Genomic DNA, 21,988 nt, shown 5'->3' with positions numbered 1-21,988 from the left:
TAAAAATTTCTGTTAAGTTCTTGGGTTATGAGGGAAATATACACAAAAATTACAGAATCTGAAAGATCATAATGAAAAGACTTAAATGAAGAATATATACATAAAACTTTTATATAGTTACATACTTAAAATGTCTCTATATAAAAAGCAGTGATCATTAAAAAACTCACAGCCCTAAAACCTATATCAATTAAATTTAGAAATTGAAAATAAATGAATTAGATCCCCAATTCAAAAATCTAGAAAAAAGAACAATAAAACCAAAAGAAAGCACACAAAGGTAGTAAAGGTAAATGCAGAAATTAATGGGATTGAAAACAGGAAAATAGTAGATGAAATCCATTAATCAAAATTCTGGTGCTTTGGAAAAGATGGACAAAATACACCACTAGCTAATTTAATCAAAAAGGAGATGTAATGACAGAAGCAGAGTTGGAGAGAGAAATTTGAAGATGCTATACTGCTGGCTTTGGAGAATGGAATTCTCCCCTCAAGCTTCCAGAAGGAATGCAGCCCTTCCCTTGAGTATGTACTTAGGAGTGTAATTCCCGAGTCCTATGGTCACCTATGTTTAGCCAGTTGAGATACTGCCCGACTGCTTTGCAAAGTGGTGGTACCCCATTGCACATTTCCACCAGCACTCTGAGGGCTCCAGTTCCTCCACATCTTCACCGATACTCGCTTTTGCCTGTCTTTCTGATTCTGTCTATCCTAGTGGGTGTGAAGTGATTTATGGCTTTCATTTGCATTTCCCTAATTACTAATGATGCTGAGCATCTTTCCATGTGCTTATTAACCACTGGTATATCTTCTTTGGAGAAACATCTATTCAAATTCTTTCCTCATTTTAAAATTTGTCTCTTTGATTGTCAACTTGTAAAAGCTCTTTATGAATTCTGGATATAAGTCTTGTTCGTTTGGCACATGTTTTCCTGATTGTTCGTCGTCCTTGACTCTGTTGGTATGCGTGCATTAGATGAAGCAGGCACCTCTCCTCCTTCATGGGCTGGCTTTGTACAGAAGACCCTTGTCATTCAGCCCAGTTACAGATTGTGGGGACCTCTACCAACTCTTTCCCTCCTCAGGGAACTGCAGGCGGCTATCTTTTTTGTCTCTTGCTCTGTGCGGAGCAGGGGTGTGGGGGGCTATGGCATCGATCAGTTCAAACCACCATCTCTGTTCTCCCCTAGGCAAGCAGACTGTGCTGACCGGTCGAGAGATTCAAAACTGGTTAGACTGTTGGCAGCCCTGGAGAAATTGGGGTGGGCATAAAAATCAACTCTTTTCCTCCCTCGAGGCAGCTGACAACAGACAGGGATTTTTCATCCACTCGCTCTGTACTGGGCAGGGGGAGGGTCTATGGCATCCACTAGCCCAAGCTGCTGTGTCTTTTTTCCCCAAGCAGCTAACTGTGCCAGGCCCGTTAGAGCTCCAAGATTGGCAAGATAAAAGCTAGGCTTCTGGGGAGACCTCTTGGAAAAGTGGGGGTGCTGGATGCATAAACCAACCTCTGCCTTCCCGTGGGTTAAGCAGGGAGCTGGGGGGGGGTTCTTCCTGATCATGGGGTGCTCTGCTGGGTGCAGGGACTCCCGTGAGAGGGTGTCCTGAATCTCCTTACTGACTTCAGTGAGTCTGGTTTTGTGTTCTCTCGAGTGCAGGAGCCTTTCAGTTCGTTTCTGGATTTCTCAGAAAGGGACTCTCTCTGAATCGTTGCTGAATTGGTGTTTTTTGCGGAAGGAGGGGCCAGGGCTTTGCTCCACTATCTTGCTGACATCATCCTCATTTCAGTTTGAAGGACTTTGGTTAGTGTTTACATAGGAAGGATCTGCTAGTGACAAATTTTCGGTTTTTGTTTATCTGGGAAGAAGTAAAATAAAATATGAAACGCTCACTTCCTCCCAAGATCCAGTTGTTTTCTTGAATAAAAGCTCCTCAGATTGCTGCAGGTTTTTGGCTAATATCCAGAGTTCTGAAAAAGTTAATGATGACAATTTTTGCAAGGGTTCTGATTACTTTCATGGAGAAGTGGATTTTCAGAGGGTTTTATTCCACCATTCCTTTCCCCCTTATTATTGAAAGAGCTCTGGAAGATTGGTGTGAGTCAGGGTTCTGCCGGAAAAACACAACCAGTCAAAGCTGTTTATTAAGTGATTTATTGCAGGGCATTGGTTTATATGATTGTGAGGGCTTATTAGCTTAAGTTGAAAAACCAGCGGGCAGGCTGTTGGGAAGGGTGGGCTGGAACTCTCAGTCGTGAGCTGAGCTGCTGTCCACAGGTAGAATTTCTTCTTCTGGAAAACCCCAGTTCTGCTCTTAAGGCCTTATTGAATCAGGCCCACCCAGGTCATCTACACTAATCTTTCTTCGTTAACATAAATTGATCATAGACTTGAATCGCATCTACAAAGTACCTTCCCAGCAACAGCTAGACTAGTATTTGATTAGGTATTTTCATGGGGTCTCTGGGGGAAACCAAGCCAACCATGACTGTCCAAATCAGATGCAGTATGAAGTTATAGTGACAGTTTGACTCCATGTGCATTAAATGGAAGGAAATTGAGGGCATCGAATATTTTGGGAAACTTCGAGATGTGATACGGTGCAAAGAACACTTGATGCAGTACAAGGAACTCTAAGACCACCTGGCTGAAGAGCTGGCCCTGTGACTTACTGCCTCAGAGGGTTTACCGACCTGTCTGAGCCTCAGTCTTCTCGCTGTGAAAGAATAATAAAGATAAAACTATGTGCATGAGGTTTAAGTGAGAGAATGTGAAGGAAAATGCTTTAGCACAACACAGACCCTTGAGTCAATGTTTTTATTTTTTTGATAAATTTTAATTTGTCAAAATTAAATTTCATCACACTGATGACTTAAAAACCTTTTTATATAACAGCATTTAGAGGCCCAAAAGCCAAGAGCATCTGTATATCCATGGCACATGTATCCTGCCCCCACCCTACGTGGGAACAGTGGATGTGTGTCCAGTCAGCAAATTCCAGATGTCCCTTAGTCTGTCTGGTCCACCAGAGCCGTGATCAATACATACAGTTCATTTGTATATTTTGGCATTTTTGCTGCTGCTTATTTTTGGTAAGAAGAGGCAGTCCTCTATTTATGGCATTTTGTTTAATTAAAAGCTAACTTCCTAAGCCCATGTAGGAACTAGTAAAAGAAAACAATGTGTGGCTTCATAGTTAAACATTCAGGGTTTGATTTTGGGAGCCTCGTCCTTCCGGCGTGAAGGTGCTCCGCTCTGCGTCTGCATTCATTGCAATAACACGGTCTCCTCAGTCTGTGATTATTTACTTATTTTTAGAAACTTAGAAAGACCTGCTGATTATCCGTAAATCAACTTTACTATCTGGACAAAAAGTGGGAGTGGAGTGGGACGGAAGGATGAGCTCTACTCAGACTTTAAGTGGAAAACTCCCTCATTTTGCCTGGCCAAAGCTTGGTTTGGAGATGTGTAAGTTCGACCAAAGTAGGAAGAAGCTCCCTTCTGGAACTTTGGGGGAAAATATCCGAGGCTCTCTATAATACAAACCCACAGGCTAATAAGCTATTCACCCCCAGACTGCCCGGAAGCTTGAGGGGACCAAATGTTAGGTAAACACAGTCCCTGACCAAATTCTTATATTTTAGTACTATCATCTTTGGTAAAACTAGGTAAAAGTAGCACATATTAGTTGCCACAGAATCCTTAGATTCTGTGACCAAAAAAGGGTTGTTTAAAGTATATATGAATATCTTAAAGTTGTTAAGAAAATGTCACATGTTGAAGAACTCAGTCATCTGTTTTTATAGGACTTTAACAAAGTGATTGAGTGACTTCAAGTTAATGCCCCTTTTGTCAATGGACTTCTCAGATAGTCACCTCCACTGGTGACTGTGATGGTGACTTAAGATGACCATAGCAGTTTACTCAGACAAACTCAAATGGCAGTAATAACTTCAGTACAAACTGAGGGCAGTCATGAAGTTGCAGCAACTTTAGTAGAAGAACGAAAGAAATCTCAACAACGCCAGGTTGAAGAAGATCTCTGTGGATAATAGAGCAATTGTAGCTAAGTCCGTGGTTTTGCAGAAACTACTTTGTGATACTCGAATGAGGCTCTGTTTCGGGGGTCGGCAAACTTTCTCTGCAAAGGGCTGTAGTAAATGTTTTTTTTTTTTAAAGATTTATTTATTTATTTGACAGAGACAGCCAGCGAGAGAGGGAACACAGCAGGGAGAGTGGGAGAGGAAGAAGCAGGCTCCCAGCGGAGGAGCCCGATGTGGGACTCGATCCCGGAACGCCAGGATCACGCCCTGAGCCGAAGGCAGACGCTTTAACGACTGCGCCACCCAGGCGCCCCTGTAGTAAATGTTTTAAGCTTTATGGGCGTCAGGTCTCAGTCACAGCTCTGCCACTGGGGTTTGAAAGCAGCAATAGAAAATATGCGAACGGGTGTAGCTGTTTCCGGAAGACTACAAAAATCATGTGGCGGGCTGGATCTGGCCCTCAGGCTGTGGTTTGCTCACCGCCGCTCTAATCAGTAAGAAGCTACCTCGTTTGCATATTGTGAGTGTAGAAAAGGGAGGTGGGTTGAGAGAGACAGAAACCAGCATATTACAAAAAATATTTAAAATCAGTGATTCATTTAGTGGGAGAGATTAACCACTTAAGTCAGTGTTTTCCAAACTGGCCATTCATCAGAAGTGATACCCCTTGGTTTAAAATGTCAAGTGACAGTCATGAAAAGCTGTCGGACTTAGAGAAAATGATAGAAGTGGAATTATATAGATTAACTCTCATAAAATGAACTGTGTAGAACATTTGTTATAAAATGCGGGAGGCCGCATGCCAGTGAGGGCTCTCAGAGCACAGCGGAAGGGACTGGGGACAGGAGCGCTCACACAGGGAGGGTGGCTGGTGAGGTCTCGGGCGTCCCCAGCGGGTATGAGGTCCATCGTTCAAGCACTCAACTCTCAATCTCGAGCTGCCGCAGAGTGCCGGCCCTGGCTTTGCTGTGAACTGTCCTGTGACCCCGGGCGAGTCACTTAGCTTCTGGGGCCAGGCTTGCCTTATCTCTGACACCTCTTCCAGCACGAAGTGTGGGATTCTGTAACACGGAGCTGTCACACTGGATTCTGAGAAATCCTAACCTCTTGTCCCTTCTCTTAAGAAGTTAAACTAAACACAAGTGTTTAAGAGTGAGGGAAAATTATAGACTCTGGCATTTAACTGCCCTTTGGCAAGAGTTTCACCCAATCACAAAACCAAGACTAAAACAAACTTCTGAAGGGCATTCGGTTTAGATGAAAAGGTACCCGACTGTACGCTTTAGGGCTGCCTTTCACGAGAGAACTTTCAGTCGTCGCTCTAGGTAACTTATCAGCTGCACTTTCCCAGAGACACTTCCCTGCGCTTCGGGGCCACTGTCACCAGGAGTGCCTCTTTGATGCGCCAGCTGTTTCAAGGAAGCAGTTCACTGGGCGTATGAGCAGGAGACTGCGTGCGGGCTGCTGTGCGCGTCACTGCTGTGCGCGGGAACCCAAAAGGCACAGAAGTTTCTGCCCTTTAGGGAGAGTAACTTTTGTTTGTAACATAGCAGCTCCAGATAGTGTGGCTGGAGCTGAATGAAGTGCTGTTTAAGATGGGGAGGGAGGAAGAGATAGGGGTGTTGTTCCGCGAACGGGAAGAAGGCTTTTATGTGCAGGAGAGACCATGACCACTGATTTTGTGCTCATTAAACATTCACGTACAGTGGCTGGGGGCTTGCAGAACTCCTGGGTTTAATTCCATCTTCCCCCTCTTGGCCTTGCCTTCTCTTCGCTAACCACTTCATTATATAGGTGTGTACATTGTATCCGTTACCACCTCATTACCCACAGTTCTTAGTCCCTTTGCATTTAACCCTTCATCACTTATTTCCAGAAGCGTTGCATCAAGGATGAATGCTTCCTATCAGTTTTTGTCCTTTTGTCAATTAGCAATAACTGATTTTCTGGGACCAATGTGAATTCAGTCCAGGAAATTAAATCATTGCTGTGTGCACAATAAAGCCCACAGAGCTCATGGGAATACTGGGACAAAGGGGCGCAGCACCCCAAAACTTCACCACTGATAACAGCTAAAAAAAAAGAGGGACGTAATAAAAACAGTATAGTTTTAAGCGTTGCCAAATGGTCAGGAAACGTATAAACACCCCAATAAATGTGGCAGGTTATCTTGAAAAGGACTGAAGGGCGCCCGTGGTAGAGGCCTTGGAAGGGCTGCATCTCTGCGATTGCTGTAGAGTAGAGGGCGGGGTGGTCTGAAGGCCGCCCGGTGTGACTGCGCACATGGGGAGGCACCGGGGGAGCTGGTGATGTTTGAGGGGGTGTCTTGTGCATTCCCGAGTGACACAGTTCAGCTGGGTGCAGTTTGCTGTGTCCATCTAACGTTCCATTGGACCACAGTGCACACAAGTAAATGGGAAAAGCCCAGGATGCTCAGATCACTCCCCCAAAAGATCAACTGCATTAGAACAAATATGCATTTTCAAAACAAGTGCTGGGGCCTCGCGGACTGTGTTTGCTGCCCGGGCGCCAGCGACAGTACAGGATGCCATCAGGAAGCCTTCGTCCATCAGCGGTAGCCCAGGAAAGTCCTGAAACACACTGACACAGAACTGTGGCTGGCACAAATTAAAAATAAAACAATATACTTTGTAGGGTATTCACTGAAGAGATTTCTTTTCTCTGCCTGTCCATCTTGCAGTAAGTCCATTTTGGTGGGGAAGTTTCTGTTATTTACTAGTAAAATAATTCACAGGTTGGAGGCAAAGCTCTAGAGAGTGAAAAGATTCAGTTTCACTTTTACTTCTTCAAGGATCAGCTACAGGTAGTCTTAGTGCCGAGGACTTAACAGTTATTTGCAGTAGAGAGAAACACAACTGAGAGAGAGGAACGAAGGCTGCACCTTGTGAGTCATCAAAGTGCTTTATTTCGTAAAGCCTGGCTCATGACCGGAGTGTGTGGTTAGCACTAGGAGATACAAGGCAGACTTCCTCACTCTGTCCAAATGGTTTATCGACAGAAAGGAACGACAGAGACTGTTACAGACAAAAATAAAGCATTTTGTAAACTTCTAAAAGCATACAGACTGGCCACAAAGGAAATAGTCGCTCAAATGATGTACGTGTGCCTTATCTTTACTTCAGGGTCTCACTTTTGTAGTCCTGGGTCAAAGAAACCACAGTGTCACTTAGAACACCGAAGTGGACTTGATGCCAGACTGAATGGTGGGGGGGGGGTCCCCAAATCACAGTCTCAACTAATTTGAATGCATACAATACAGATTTGGACACCAGGTCACAGCGGCGAGAACATCACCTACCGCGGCTCCCAAACCCGGGTGAAGCCAGTGACCAGTTGTGGGATGGTGTCGCTGCCGGCTTCCAGAGGCCCTGACGTGCTTCCCCCTCGTGTTTTCCGAAGCAAACCCACGCCCGTGGGCACCGTCGCAGTCTTGCTAAGCCCTGAAGTAAAGCTCCTGGAAGAGGCGGTATGGCAGGGGTGTTTTGCGGAGTCGTAAGTAATCACTGAGAGGGGTATTTTTTTTTCCCTTTTCTGAAACTGCCCACAAACGTCGTCTCACGTTTGAAACAAAGACTCTCAAAGGCACAGCTTTAGCACAGTGTGAAGTTGACGACCTGCTCTGAGCAAGTCTAACATTCTAGCTTGACTCCTGTCAGCAAATGCCGGAAAGTGGGTAAATACATGATCGGTGCTGGAAGTTTATAAACTGATTAAAACACAATCCGCACAGTTTAGGGCAATGAACTTACATAACCAGATCTGGGTTAAACATTTCAAAAAAAATCATCAGGTTGATAAATGTACACCTGGAGGAAACAAAACAATCCTTTTCCTTTTATTGTATAAGACTGCCTACCATGTGCTTTGAAGAAAACATTCACCCAAACACATGACTGCAGGATACATTTCAAAATAGGACAAACATTATTTCACCTATGCTGTAAAATGACTTTACATGTAAACTTCAAAAATCACATGCTGTACATTAAATTTTTAGATTCAAAAATATCCCTGTTTTCCTAATAATGTAAACAGTAAAATTGAGGGTTTCAGTTAAAGGGATAATTCATAACAAAATACCCCTGTTTAACCAATGGTGAAACATAAACAACTTAGAATTCAGATTTGCCATCGTTAACAGGAGAATTCAGAGTTCTAATGCTTTGCTCACCTTCCCACAGTAGGAGATGTAGATACCATTGCCCAAAACTATGCACTTTTCAGGTAAGCTTTATTTTGATTTTGTAGCATTAATTCCTATATTGCAACATAAGAGTGTAACAGTGAGGAAGCTCCAGGCAAGAAAAGAGAAGTACGCAGTTTTCCTGGACATACTTACTGAGGTGAAAACGTACAGACAAGAGTCATTAGGGGCATCAGCTTCTTGCTGGAGGAGGGGCCTTTGTCCCCGGACACCGGGAGTCCCGACATGGGGAGGCAGAACCCTGAGCCAGGGTTCCCCCATCCAGCGCCAGGGGCTTGGGGGACAACTATTAAGGAGTGTCAGCGTGCGTGGTAGAAATGTAACATTCGCAGTAAGTTTTTCCTTTTAATCACCATCATTATTATCATCATTATTATTATCTTCATTATTATTATGAATACTGTCACATCTTTCAACTCCAAAAAATAAACTGATCCACAGTTTATCGTGTGATGCCAACATGGTTGGTCTGACATGCATTTCCTTCGCCCCCTCCCCCCGCATGTGCTCATCCATCCATCCATCCATCCACAGCTGGAATCAGAGGGTGGTTGCCCAAATGCACTCTGACTGAAGCTGACCGGTTTCCATTAATTAATTAATTAATTAATTAACTTTTAAGATACACGCATACACGCACGCACAAACACACACACGCACGCACACACACGTGTCAGAAATAGCTAGAACGATGCTGGGAAATATCAGGTAGCTGTTAAAGCGAGTAGCCTCCAAATCAGTCATCTTGGCCTGAAGATGTAAACGAGGAGGTGTGCTTCACTGAGTTTGGTTTCCATTTCTCCTACACCGAAGCCACCTCGGTCCTTCCCGTGCTCATGTCCGTCCAAGGCCATGTGGGAGGTTACGTCAAGATGTGGCCAATAAAGTCCAAAAAGCGCTTTGAATACTGTTCTGGGTTCACGGTTGAGATCTCTGCACCCGCCTAGGCAGTTGTAAAGGAGAAGAATATCGATATAATTACTACTTAGTCTCCACAGCAATTTCCAATTGCAGCTAAATACAAAGCTAATAATCTTCCAATCTCTGCCTCTGTTCTTAAAACATAAAACATATTGGCTGTTGTGTCTCAATAATCAGGGTTCTTGGGAATCTGTGTGAAAGTGAGGTGAAGAGTCAGTAACAGATGCTGTTATCACACTGGGACTGCGGCAACTTAAAAAAAAAAAAAAAGGAACTAGCCACGTTTGGGATGTTCCTGTCACACAGTGGCCTCTGCGTGGCCTCCGTTCACAAGGCACACGAACAATATTGCTGTTTTTCAGGAGAGCAGACTGGAGATCCCTGGAGAGTACCACCAACTGCAACGTTTGGCCAAAGGGAAACTCCGGTGACCAGGACATAGGATGGGGTTTCTTCTCCAGGACCCAGGAAAGTGGCAGAGCGCTCAAAAGAGAGGTGACAGCCGCAGCAGCAGGGTCTGTGTCGGCTGGCCCCACAGCCAGGTGAGACATCAGGCTGCTGACTGCACCTCCCCCCAGGGCGCCGGGCGGGCTTCCCTCAGCGCCGGGCACAGGGGTGCCATTGTTCCCCTTCACAGAGCTGCTCGGAGCAAGGCAGGGGGGGCTCTGCGGAGGCTCAGCGGGGGATTTCCCAGGACGGGAGGCAGTGCTGGCGACCAGACTCAAGGTATGTAGTTACCGGCCAGCTTCCTGAGCTGCAGAGGGCAGGGCCAGTTTTACGAAGTCACCACGTGCTATTTTTAGACTCCCATACTCACTGGGAAACCTGTAATTTCCCAGCCTGGCCCGGGCCACTGGGATCTCCACGGAGGAGCCCAGGCCTTAAAGGCAGAGAAGAGTTCCCAGCAGCAGCTCGACACAACATTCCTTTGCTAAGAGTAACGTCTTGCTCCTGCAAACTGTACACACAGTCTTAGGCCACGTGGCGTATGGCGGAGCTGAGCTGCTGTCTTGCAGTGGAAACTAAAATGGAGCCATGCTTGCTCCGGTCGATTTCCAGTTCCACATGGTGTGCGGTACTGTGGCCCGTGCGAGGAGGGGTGGGCGCAGACACAGAGCCTCTCCCCAGGACGCAGCCTGCTCGCACAACCCCATCAGCAAGGTGTTAGGACTCCTTTATTACTTGGGGCCCTTAAGCTCCAGAGTGTTTTCTCAGGGTTACACAACTGAGAAAGCTAAAATAGGGATGATGGGGATTCTGACCCGGTTCCGTCTCTGCAGTATCCCCGTGGTTCTCAATCAGGGGTGAGCATCAGAACTGCTACAGAGCCTTCTCGCGACCTCCCCCAACCCCTTGAGCTGGACTCAGAATCAGGGAAGGGAGATGGTGCCTTGGGCACGTGCGTATTTCATAAACGCAGCTTTGAAGGTGGCGATGCTAGCCGCTGGGCGAGAGCTCCTGGGTGCCTTCCTTTCTGGCCAGTACGGGATTTTGGACACTTGCGGTGGGCTGGGGGAGCTCTTGTCCCTGCTTTGCACACAGTAGGAATACCATAAATAGTTGCTGATCATGTAACGAAAGTGTTTCTTGGGCAAACAGAATATGGCTTTACGCTGGTTCCCTTGCTGGGAGGACAGGCTGTTTGATTTTAAAATACAGAAAAAGAGCCTTTACTCGAGGTTATGTTCTGGCATATCTCGGCTGGGTGCACTCGCTACTGGGGGGCGCCTCTCCTTCCGTGCGAACAAGCCGAGGCCCAAGTTCCTCTCTTGGGATGGGGCCTCTGGCTTTTTTAGCACCGCCTGGAAAGCCAGAACGAATGTCTACAACAGGAGCACGATGGGTATGCAGCACTTGCGAAGTTCGACCAGGCAGGTGGGATTTGCCGGTAGGGCAGGGCGATGGGACTAGCATAGAGCCGGGGGCTGGGCGAGGTTCTGGGGAGCAATCCCGTGTCTCCCACTTTCTAGTGCTGTGACCCTGACAGGATACGGCTTAGGCTTTCTTCCTCAGTTTCTTCAGCTGATAAGCAGGGCTACACTGTACCCGTCACAGGCTTGTCGTGGGGAATTCAGCAGGTCAGCATATGCGCAAATAGGGATAATTCAGAGCAAGCACAATAAAGGTGAAGAATTCATGGTATGAAACTTGGGTCTTGCACCCAAAAGATTTCCGTAGTAGAAAAAATACAGTTCACTGTACCAAAAGAAAGCTAAGACTGCATGTTCGGGAAGCGTGTGAAGCACAGAAGAGTGCTTCCGTTCTGAACAGGTCAGTTTTGAGGACTCATGTGAAAACACTTAGCTGTCTTCACTTTTATCTTTGAAGCGTTTTCCCAGCAAAAGCGAATCTGTTCAGGATTCTAGAGATGCATGTGTCTGTGACTGTCTCCAGTGTGTACAAAGAAGACGAGCCGCTGAGTTTCAGTGACTTGCCCAAAGCGTAGGGAGAGCTGGCGTGAGCTGTTGGCATTTGCTGCCTCTAAGCCTCGCGCTCCGACCATGACCGCCCACCGAACTAGAACCACGGAGGGGCTCTGGGCAGCTTGGTGGCAAGGAGACAACCAGAGCCGGGCCCCGCACCACAGACCGCAGCAGGACCCCAGGAGCAGAGAAGGAAACAAAGCGGAGATACTTACGCCATGCTTAACAGTTTTTGCGGCGTGGGCAGCTTTCTTTTTTGCATCATAATGAGTCAAAATGTCAATAATTGCCATAAAGTACACCTCTTTCCTGGGCGAGTCTGTAAAGGGACGAGAGCAATGATTGTGGGACCGATGACACGGCCTGGAAGCGCACCGCTGGAGGGGGAGGGATTCGGGCGCGGACCAGAGGGGTCTGACGACAAAGGCCACGTACTCGGCCATTCAACACATTCTTAAAAAAACACCTTACTTTTTACTCCTGTGTTTTGTGGGGTGGAGAGAGAGGCAAAGTGGGGCGGGGGGGTTGGGGGAGACAGGCTTCCAGTTACAGCATGAATCAGGGGCGTGAGGAAAAAGGCACAGCATCAGGAATGCAGGCGGTGAGACGGAAAGGGTGTTGCGTGGCGACAGACGGGAGCCACACCCGCGGCGAGCACCGCATCCCAGATAAACCCGTCCAATCCCCGTGTCGTACACCTGAGACTAACGTAACGTGCTGTGTCAGCTCGCCTCAAATATTAAAAAAAATTAATAAAATAGTAATTTGGAAAAAAAAAGTCTATGTAACTCCTGCACATCCCTGCTAAATAGCTTAACTCTGTCCCCAATTCTCTCTCAATTTAAAAAGTAAAAAAAGTATAACCCCAGAATATTGCCAGTGGAGGTCCAAGGGGAAGATTGTTCTCATTTTTTTGTTAATCTGCCTTTTCCTTACTCGTTAGGTATTGCCTTGGTGTAAAGAAACATGCTATTTTTAAAATACAACAAGTAGAGGTAATTTTGCTCCTTAATCCCTCTCTACCACTGCGGTTTGATCGCCCTTCGCAGGTATTGCCTTCTTTACCCAGAGCCCGGCGTCGAGCAAGTCTGTCAGCACCGTTTTCCCAGCAGCATCTGCTCACTTTGTGTCTCTCTCACATTCTGGTAATCCTAGCAATATTTTAAACTTTTTCATTATTATATTTTGATGGTGATCTGTGATCAGTGATTACAACTCACTGAAAGCTCACATGATGGTTAGTGTAATTTAGCAATACAGTATTTTTAAAATAAGATATGTATGTTGTGTTTTTAAGACATAATGCAATTGCACACTTACTAGACTCTAGTATGGTGTAGACATAACTTTCGTGTGCACTGTGAAACCAACAGATTCACTCGACTTGCTTCATTGTGGCGGTCTAGAACCCGCATGGCTTTGAGGCGTGCCTGTTCATAATTCTCATTGAGTCTAGCATCAGAACTGGATAAAGGCATATATCCTCTTTAAGATCAGTCTTCTACATATTTCCACAAATATAATGCTGTTTTCATTATAAACAATAAGAAAAGTACATTTGACTATATCTGATTTTCTGTGCTGAAGAAAATTTTGGTGAGCACAATAAAAAACAAACTCACTTGGCTGATATGCCCCATGAGATTTTTTTTTTAACGATGATGAACCATCATTTTTATTACTCAAAAAATAAGAGGCCTGCTTATCATCTCTCTAAATTATTTTGGTTTTCTTATGTGTAAGTAGCTAAGGTAGAAGATAATCTTCCTTCAAACACCCAGTCATACAGATTTTGAGGATTATGATTACGCTCATTCTAGAGAAGAGAGCCACAGACCCTTTAATGGGAGTGGGGCAGGGGGAGGGGCTGACTCAGCAGAGGACAGACGCGACAGCAAATCAGACATTGTCATCCCGCACCCTGGGCCGGCTTGGGCGCTCCTGAAAAGGAATGGGCTGGTAGTGATGAGACCCCCGCCCTCACAGGGATCCGAGCAAGGTTCGGAGGGGACCCCGTATGTACCCAGCGCTGGAGAGATTCCTGACGCTTTAGAGCCACAGAGTTCGCTAAGGAAAAAACATTCACAACCCTTTCTTCTACATGTTACCTACATTTACATCGGCGTGTGCACACGGGTGTTGCATATATAAAATAGTTTGTGGCTTCACTCTAGTCCCTCAACATCAAAAAATCGAAGGACCTTATCACATTAGGTTTCAAAGCCAGAGATTACACTTCATCTTAACGTGCTCTCGTCCCTGAATCAATCACCGGGGCTCTGGAGACTACGTCCTGGAGGCAGCATACTTCTAACTGGGATTACGATTACCGGTAGGAAACAATGCAGAAATCAAACGGTTTCACGGATAAAAAGAGTGGATAATAACTCCGCTTACTTTCATGGCACTTAATTCCATAAACATCAATGTTTGGATCAAACTCCCCTGGAGCCAAGGGCGGCGAGCTGTTCAGCGTGTTTCCAGGACTGTCCGGAGGGGTCCCGACAGGGTGGGTGCCATCGCTCTCCCCCTCCTCTTCCCCGTCATCCTCTTCACACTCCACCTCTTCCTGTTCGGCTCTCTCCACATCATGGATCCCCACCAGGAGGCTGTAGTCCATGAGCTTTAACTGGGCAAGAAACTGAGGGTGGGAGGCAACAGGGTCAGTCACGCCTTAGACAAAACCCCAGATTTGACGAAAACGAGCTCTGCAAAACGCCTGTGGGGGAACGCTGTGAGGGAAGGGGCAGCAAAAGCGAGGCGAGGGCTCCCGAAGAGGCGGCCAGCCAGGAGCCTCCTTTATGATGCTCTCGCAGTCGGGCAGCTTCTCTGGCCAGAAATGTAGCCCCACGCTTGGGGCTGGCTCGGCGCTAGTAGTACTTTCCCTGCAACGCCGAGCCGGATGCTGGAGGCGTGCATTTATCACATGGAGGCTGGATTACACCAAAGAGCAGAGAGCAGGACCGGCAAGAAGGAGGGAAGAGAGCTGTTCTCCCGACAATTAAGACTGGCTGATGGGAAAAACCAGGGACCTCCCAAGTAGCTTCCAGCAGAGTCTCTTGTGAAAGCACTTTGAAATTCAGCACACTGGGCTGAGAGGGGATTATTATGCTGTCCATCACAAATAAGTAAAAGCCCCAATGTCCCAATCAGCCAGCAAATGCCCGCGTCAGTGCTCTGGTGAACAACACGGTCCTTCTGTCCTGCTCAGGTTTCCTTATGATGGAAGCGGGGGACCGCAGAACCCGAAGGTGGTTCACTTCCCAAGCAGCAGCTTGGGCCCCGGGTTCCTGCTCTCGCTCTTTCCCCCGTTCCGGCCGCGGCGACCTAGCTCTGCGGGTTAGCCTACTCCTCCTGCCAAGGTCTCGGTTGACTTTTCGGGTCATGATTTTTCTTTTCTTCTCGGTAGATGTACCCAGACACATGGCCTGAAGCCCATGTTCTAATCGATCAATTAAAATGTGGCGGCCCGTCTGCCGGCTAAAACCAGACAGCTCCCTTACCACCCAGCTGGCTGGCTCGGCACAGGGTCCAAGACTGCTCTGGCCCTGGGCTTGTGGCCCAAGAAGACGCCTGACCCCGACTCTTGGAGGACTCGGTGCCCCCCCCGCCCCGTGATGTGGAGCAGCTGGACGCGGGTAGAATTTAGGAAATGGAACTTCCTTATGCAAAGGGCAAGCATATGAAATTATAGGTCTTGAAGTTCGGGCTGAAAATGAAATGAAATCAATTTGTGGAGACCCGCAGAGCCATTTTTCCTCCCGAGCCCGTTGGGAAACAGTTCGGTCTCCGAGCTAAAGAGAAAGCCATGCTCCCTTAAAGACAAGGAGACGACCTGCCCCCCTGTTCCCTGATGCCTTCAGTCCCTCACCAGCCCGGCCCCCTCCTGCCTGCTCTCTTCTTCCTTAGCTCCCATTTCCTTGTCTTCCCACCATGAATCCCCTCGGGCCACGCCGATTCTTCCTCATTTAAGCTCAGGGGGGAAAAGAAATGCACACAAATCTTTGTTTAGAGATGTAAGCAAGGGAGGAGAAACCTAATACTTAAAAATTGATGCATGCAAGCCCTTTGGCAAAAAAAAAAAACAGTGCTGAATAGCCAACAGGTAGACAGAGAGGTGCTCCACATCCCTCATCATCAGGGAAATGCAGATCAAACCTCAGTGAGCTACACCGGACACCTGTCAGGACGGCTAGTATCAGAAAGAGAACAGGCGCTGGCGAGGATGGGGAGAAAAGAGAACCTTGTGCGCTCTTGGGAACCCAAACTGGGGCAGCCCTTGTGGAAAACGGTATGAAAATTCCTCAAGGAATTAAAAATTGAACTACCCTACGATCTGGCAATCCCAGTCCTGGGTAGAGATCCAAAGGAAACAGAATCATTATCTCGAAGAGATCTCTGTACTCCCATGTTCACGGCAGCATTATGCATACTAGCCAAGGCGGGGAGACAAGCTCGGTGTCTGTCAGTGGATGACTGGATGAGGAAAATGTGATCTGTATACACAGTGGAATGTTGTTTAGCCTCAAGAAAGAAAGAAATTCTGTCGTTCGTGACAACGTGGATGACCCTGGAGGGCATTATGCTAAGTGAAATAAGCCAGACAGGGACAAATACTGCATGATATCATGTGCGTGCACGTGTGTGTGTGTGTGTGTGTGTGTGTGTGTGTGTGTGATCTGAACTCCTAGAAACAGCAGAAAAGTGGTTGCCAGGGGCTGAGAGGGGTGGAAGAAATAGGGAGAGTCGATAAAAGGGTACAAAGCTTCAGCTATCAGATGAATAAGGTCTGAGGACCTAACGTATAACACGGTGACTGTAGTTGGTAATGTGTACTGTATAAGCGAAATTTGTTAAGACAGTAGAACTGAAATGTTCCCACCAAAAGAAAAACGAAAAAGGTCAATATGCGAGGTGATGGCTGTGTTCATTCCTTGATGGGGAAACCCTTTCACAATGGATACGTACATCAGTCATCGCCATGGATACATTAAATATATACTGTGTGTCAACTCTACCTCAATAAAGCTGCGTAAAGAAATGAAGATGTTACTTAGTCTAGTAAAAACAAAAAAAAGCCAACAACAAACAAAACAGTGCTGGTTCTCGAGCCTTCGATCAATGTTCTGAGCCCCACAGACCGAGGAAGCTGTTGCTCCTCCCATGGGCTTTCCCAAACTCCCCTTTTCAAGTCCTCACAGAGCAACTTGCCACCTCCCTCAGCCAGTGGCCAAAGACTGCTCACCCTGCCATATTCTTCTGGCAACTGCTGGGTGTCAGGGCGCGTTTGGCCAGGGACTCATTTGTGCGGGCAGCGTCCCCCTCTTGAGGGGGTAACAATTCCACGGAGTGCTTGAATCTTTTACCCACACAGAGCCAGCCACCCGGCCACGGAGCCGGATCTCAGGTACCCGGGCTGCCCCCCACCAGCGCACGGATGTGGAAGAGAGCTGGCCATGCGGGGTGCAGAGACAGCTGGCCTAGCCTGAGACAGGCATTCTGATCCCCGCGCAAGACAGCAAACAGGCTCAGAAGCTTAAAAGAGCTTGCCCAAGGAATCAAAGCTAAGAAGGGGTGAATTCAGGATCCTGAGTTCAAAGCTCTTGTTCTTTATGCTGCACGAGGCTCTGCTTCTGGAAACCGCATTAAGGCGGCTTTTCCCAAGTCCTGCTCTTTGCAACACTAGTAGGGAAAAAATGAGTCAAACAAATCAGATGGTTTCTGAGGAGGAGGGCCTACCAAAGTTACTAAGGCCCGTGAGTCTCTGCGAGGGGTACCTGCCAGCAGCAGGCCTCACACTGATTTCATCACGATGCCTGCTTTCCTCCTCCCTTCAGAATGCCCCGGGGGCCTAGTGATTTGGAAACAGAAGACATTCAGGAAACACTGCATCAGAAACCCCCAGTCATACCCTCTGCCCCCCGACAGGTATGACAGGCAGGTGGCTCACTGGTGGCCATGGGTCCCAGGAGGCTGTGCCTGGGGCTGACCTTAGCCGGAGCTCCGAGAGAACAGGCTCAGTGCCTCCTTTGTCTCCCACACCACCCCCTCCCACACCTAGCACAGCGCCTGCCCCCTCTGCCCATCCCCCCCAGAGGTCTGGGCACAGCTGCGGACACTGATGACCAGATGGCAGCATCTCCCCATCAAGTCCAAGTGTGTGTGTGTGCGTGCACTCTGCGTGCAAGGTGGGTGGGGGCTTGGCTGGGCCCAGTCCTGCTGCACTTGACCCGTCGCAGGGCTGCTCTTCCCGGGGCCCTTGGAAGCTCCCTGGGAGGCGGTAAAGATCGATGCTGTGCTTACTGACCCCCAGTCCTCTGGAAGGGAAGGGAAGGGAAGATCTTTTGCAAATGCAAATTTGGTCTTGCCCAGCCCCTGCTGAAGGCCCTCCCATGGTATCCCACGTCCTACTGGGCCGAAGCAAACTCTAACACGGCCCAGCGGGCCAGGACAGCTTGGTTCCGTTACCTCCTGGGCCGCCTTGAACCCTGTTCCGGCCCATCGTCTGGCCCTCTTACCAGCACCCAGTTACCTCCCAGCTGACTCCGGATCTCAGCTGCAGAGACACTTGCTTACCGGCAGCCTCTCCTGATGCTGCCTCGGCCACATCCCCAGAGCGCGCGCTTGGATGGACCAGCGCACCTCCCCTAAGGACGCCTGGCTTAGCTGCCCGTGTATCTTGTCGGACTGTCAGTCGACTTCTGTCTTCCCCGAACGTGGCAGCCCCGTGAGGGCAGGACGCTGGCTGTTTCTGCCCTCACCGCGCTGCGGCCTGACGGGAAGCGATGGTAGGTCTTGATATTTATTGAACGAGTGAATGAGGTGCCTGCTGCTGAACTCACCCTAACTTCCCGGACCCCTTTCTCGAAGACATAATCCCCCCAGCCAAGTAAAAACAGAACAAGGCAACAAAAAACCCTTTGCTTGAGACCGTAAGAGGCAGCAGCCCCTGGGAGCACAATGAGACCACGGACCACGCGTCTGTGCTCCGAGGAACGGGGCAGTCTGTTCCACCTTCACCCGGCTGGCTTTCAGACACTCTCCCCGGTGTGCTTTCTTACCCAAGGAGGGGGCCGCGCGTAAGGAACCTGCAAAGGCCGCCGGCGGGGATGACGGGGGGCGGGGCTGGACCGCCTCACTCGGGGTGGGGTGGCGGGGAGAAGTCTCCAGGCCCGAGTGTCCCCTCTCGCATCGGTCTGCTCACAGTGCCAGACCCTTCCCCGCGACTGAGCTCTGCAGTCACACCACTGCCCAGGCTCCTTCCCCGTAAGGCAGCTCTGTATCCAGAGCTTCAGACGAAACCACTGGTGACACATTGGTGACAAGGAAAACACGCCTCCAGGGAAGCAGCGGCTTTGACACACCCAAGATCAAGGAGCCGCTGCGGTCCCAAGAGCGTACTGCGTAAGTTTTCAGATCCAGGGCGCCGAGAGGGAAATGGAAGACCAAGGCCAGCAGAGTGGGGAAGAGCATAGGTTTTGCTGCTAAGGGTGACCCCTTTACTCTTTACTTAAAGTACCAGAAAATCTTTAGAAAGAGTATAAGTTTGGGAGTCAGATGGGAGATTCAATCTTATTTCTCTCACTTGCTAGCTCTGTGCCTGGACAATGAGTTCACTTCTCTGAGCCTCAGTTATTCTAACTATAAAATGGGGTAATACCACTAAGCTCATACGGGAGGGTGGAGGGGATAGAGAGAGCGAATGTAGTTTAGGTGATGAAAACAGGGCCTTGAAGGTAACGATAGAGGCTGTGACAGAACTGCCCGTGGTGGTATTACGGTAGAAAGACTTTCATCAAATATACACCTTCCACACAGGCGGATTCAAGGGAGGTGGGCCAGGAGGAGAAACGTGGAGAAGCCCAGAGACTGACCAGCTCTTATCTTCACAAACTTAATTTTAAATCTCTTTGGAAGGAGAGCAGATTGAAATGTGGCAATAAGCCTGAGATTCCTGTTAGAGAAAATTCCTGCTGGGTATCACAAAATGACCATGGCCTGGAAGACGCCACGTTGAGGGGAAGGAAAGGAGGGAAGGGGTTAAGGGCTCCACTGCTGGGGTTTGCCTCCAGCTGACATTAAGGAACTTAATACATATTTGCTCTGTTTTCTGTTTATCCCTTTACGCTTCTGACTCAAACTTACTGATTTTTTTAAGTAAGATTTCAAAGCATGATAATTTATAAATCTTTATAATCTTTAGGTCCCCTGCCTTTCCTCCTTTTCAACTTTTTAATAATAATCTGCCAGACCTTTGGTCGGCTTTTTTCTTCAGAATATCCCACCTAATCTGATTCCTTCATAATTGATTCCTCTTTATGCCAAATCTTTGAGCTAGAATCTTCTTCAGGATCTTTAATGAGTCCTGTCACAAACCCTTCTAGAAAACTATGTGGTAAGAGAGCCATTAATAACCTCTCCTTCACAACATTGAAATTCGCTTTCTTTGCTAACTTTATTAACACATTTGTTCTACTGAATTACCACCTCTTAACACATCTGCAAAGCAGAATTAAAAGTCCAACCAGCCCTATTTAACAGTTATCTCGTATCACTTGTTAAAAGTTGTAATAATCCTCCTTTGGGGCGTTCATCAGGAAACAAAGTCTCAACAGTGTTCTCACAAACATTTTAAATTTGCATTTTATAGCGGGGCAGTTTAGGAGTGTGGCCTCTGACGGCCTCAAATCCCAGTCTGAATTTGGTAGCTGTGTGCCTTTGAGCAAATTACAGAGTCTCTGGGCTCAGTTTTCTCATCCATAGACTGGGATAATGTCCGCACTCATCGTTACGAATGAAAGAGAGAATGACTCTGGAAAGGAGTTTAGGCTCCACCAGTGGCTCCGTCAGTGCCGGTGGCCCACCATCCCCACCCCCACCTCCGTCCTTCCACCCATTTCCACGGCTGTGGGCCCATAAACACGACAGCTGAGATGCCCTGTGGTAGGGGCTCCCCGACGCCCCTGGGCTCCCAGTGTGAGCCAATGACAAGAAAATGGGTGCCAGCTCTCCACCGTCCACTGTCATGATCCGAGCTGACAACACGCAGGCCAGAAGGCCAAAGTGATTCTCGCTCTCCGTAGAGCACTGTCTTTCGGAGGAAAGGCCTCACCGATACGTAGTTACGTGCAAAACTTTCTGAATTGAAATATTTTCAGGGTATACGAACAGAGCAGGTTTCAGTTGCAGGAAAAAAAAAGCAGCTAGATTCTCCTGACAATTCTTTTCGTTTTGCTACAAAAATAGATCCCTTCTTGAGCTGTTATAAACTCATCTTCCACCTTAACCTTAAGCATTAAGTAAAAAGCAAAGAGTTGTCCCCACCCCCTACCCCGAAGCAGAAAACTGTACTCAAACAGGCCAGTCAGCTAAATTATAAAGCACAGTGTTAATGAAAAAAACAAAACTAGATTAAATTCTAGTCTCATTTATCAAGATCAGATGTCAAGCCACTTCACCATAATTACCTGCTTAAAAATTTAATGATGCTTCTGCATGAATTTCAAAACTAAAGATACTTGTATCAGCCATTGAGATTTTTTTTTTTTAATGAAAGAATGCTTTATGCCCTGCCTCTATTTCAACAAAACAGCTAAGTGCGAGCCCTGCATGGGATTAAACTATCAAATCCTCTAATCAACGACATTATTAGAGACAACAAAAGGGCTGAGAGGATCCTTATGTAATTCCACTGTAAATGTGAACTGTTTCTGTTACATCGTATCTGCAGTCTAACTATCCTAGTGACACAGCCAACAGAAAAAAATGATGGAAACAAATTTGTTTCGTTTTTGTTTTTGTTTTTGGCAAATTGCACATAACCCTAAAGGATATTTACCATAATTGCTCAATTGGTATTATTCTCAAGATCAGAGATCTGCTGATTGATGAATAAAAACCCGAAAGTGAGCAAGTCTACCTAGAATAGTTATCAGATCAAGTTGACACCAAAGTAGGGGAAATGTTTAATGTTTACCTAATACGTACTCTAACAATAATCACTGGCAACATGGGAAAAAATGCTTATTAATGAAAGACTGGAGAAAAAAATGTTACATGTTAAACACTTTTTTCTACTTTTCTTTTTAAGTAGACACTTGTATCCTTCACAAATAAACACTATTTAGGTTCTAATTGAAGTATATACACCAGGGAGGTTAAAAAAAAGTAAACATTTTTTATGAAAATAATTCATGACCTAAAAATAATTATGAACCCACTGGGTCAGTATGGGTGTCTTACAATGAAAGAGATGTCAGAGGAGGAAAAAGGAAATTGTGACACTGCTCCGTCCTCACGGGGGATACAGTCGAATGCAAGACACTCATTCTTTGGCTCGAGCCATTTAATTATTTTTATTTAATGACATGAAAAAGA

The 21,988-nt window shown here is 47.2% G+C and overlaps 1 protein-coding gene across 1 annotated transcript in view; it reads right to left on the bottom strand.

Moving 5' to 3' along the window:
- Nucleotides 1–6,945: 6,945 nt before the first annotated feature.
- The window catches only part of PIP4K2A (phosphatidylinositol-5-phosphate 4-kinase type 2 alpha), a 173,851-nt gene continuing 158,808 nt past the window's right edge, over nt 6,946–21,988 (bottom strand). Inside the window, exons 8-10 of the mRNA XM_026478945.4 lie at nt 14,009–14,252; nt 11,827–11,930; nt 6,946–9,210 (exon numbers count right to left, since the gene is read on the bottom strand). Of these exons, the coding sequence (XP_026334730.2) occupies nt 9,130–9,210; nt 11,827–11,930; nt 14,009–14,252 (429 nt within the window). The 3' untranslated portion in view covers nt 6,946–9,129. The remainder of the gene's footprint in view (nt 9,211–11,826; nt 11,931–14,008; nt 14,253–21,988) is intronic.

The sequence above is a fragment of the Ursus arctos genome, unplaced genomic scaffold (genome assembly GCF_023065955.2).
Source record: "Ursus arctos isolate Adak ecotype North America unplaced genomic scaffold, UrsArc2.0 scaffold_30, whole genome shotgun sequence".
NCBI classification, from domain to species: domain Eukaryota; kingdom Metazoa; phylum Chordata; class Mammalia; order Carnivora; family Ursidae; genus Ursus; species Ursus arctos.
The sequence above is the reverse complement of the archived record's forward strand: the minus strand, read 5'-3'. Positions and strand labels throughout refer to the sequence as shown.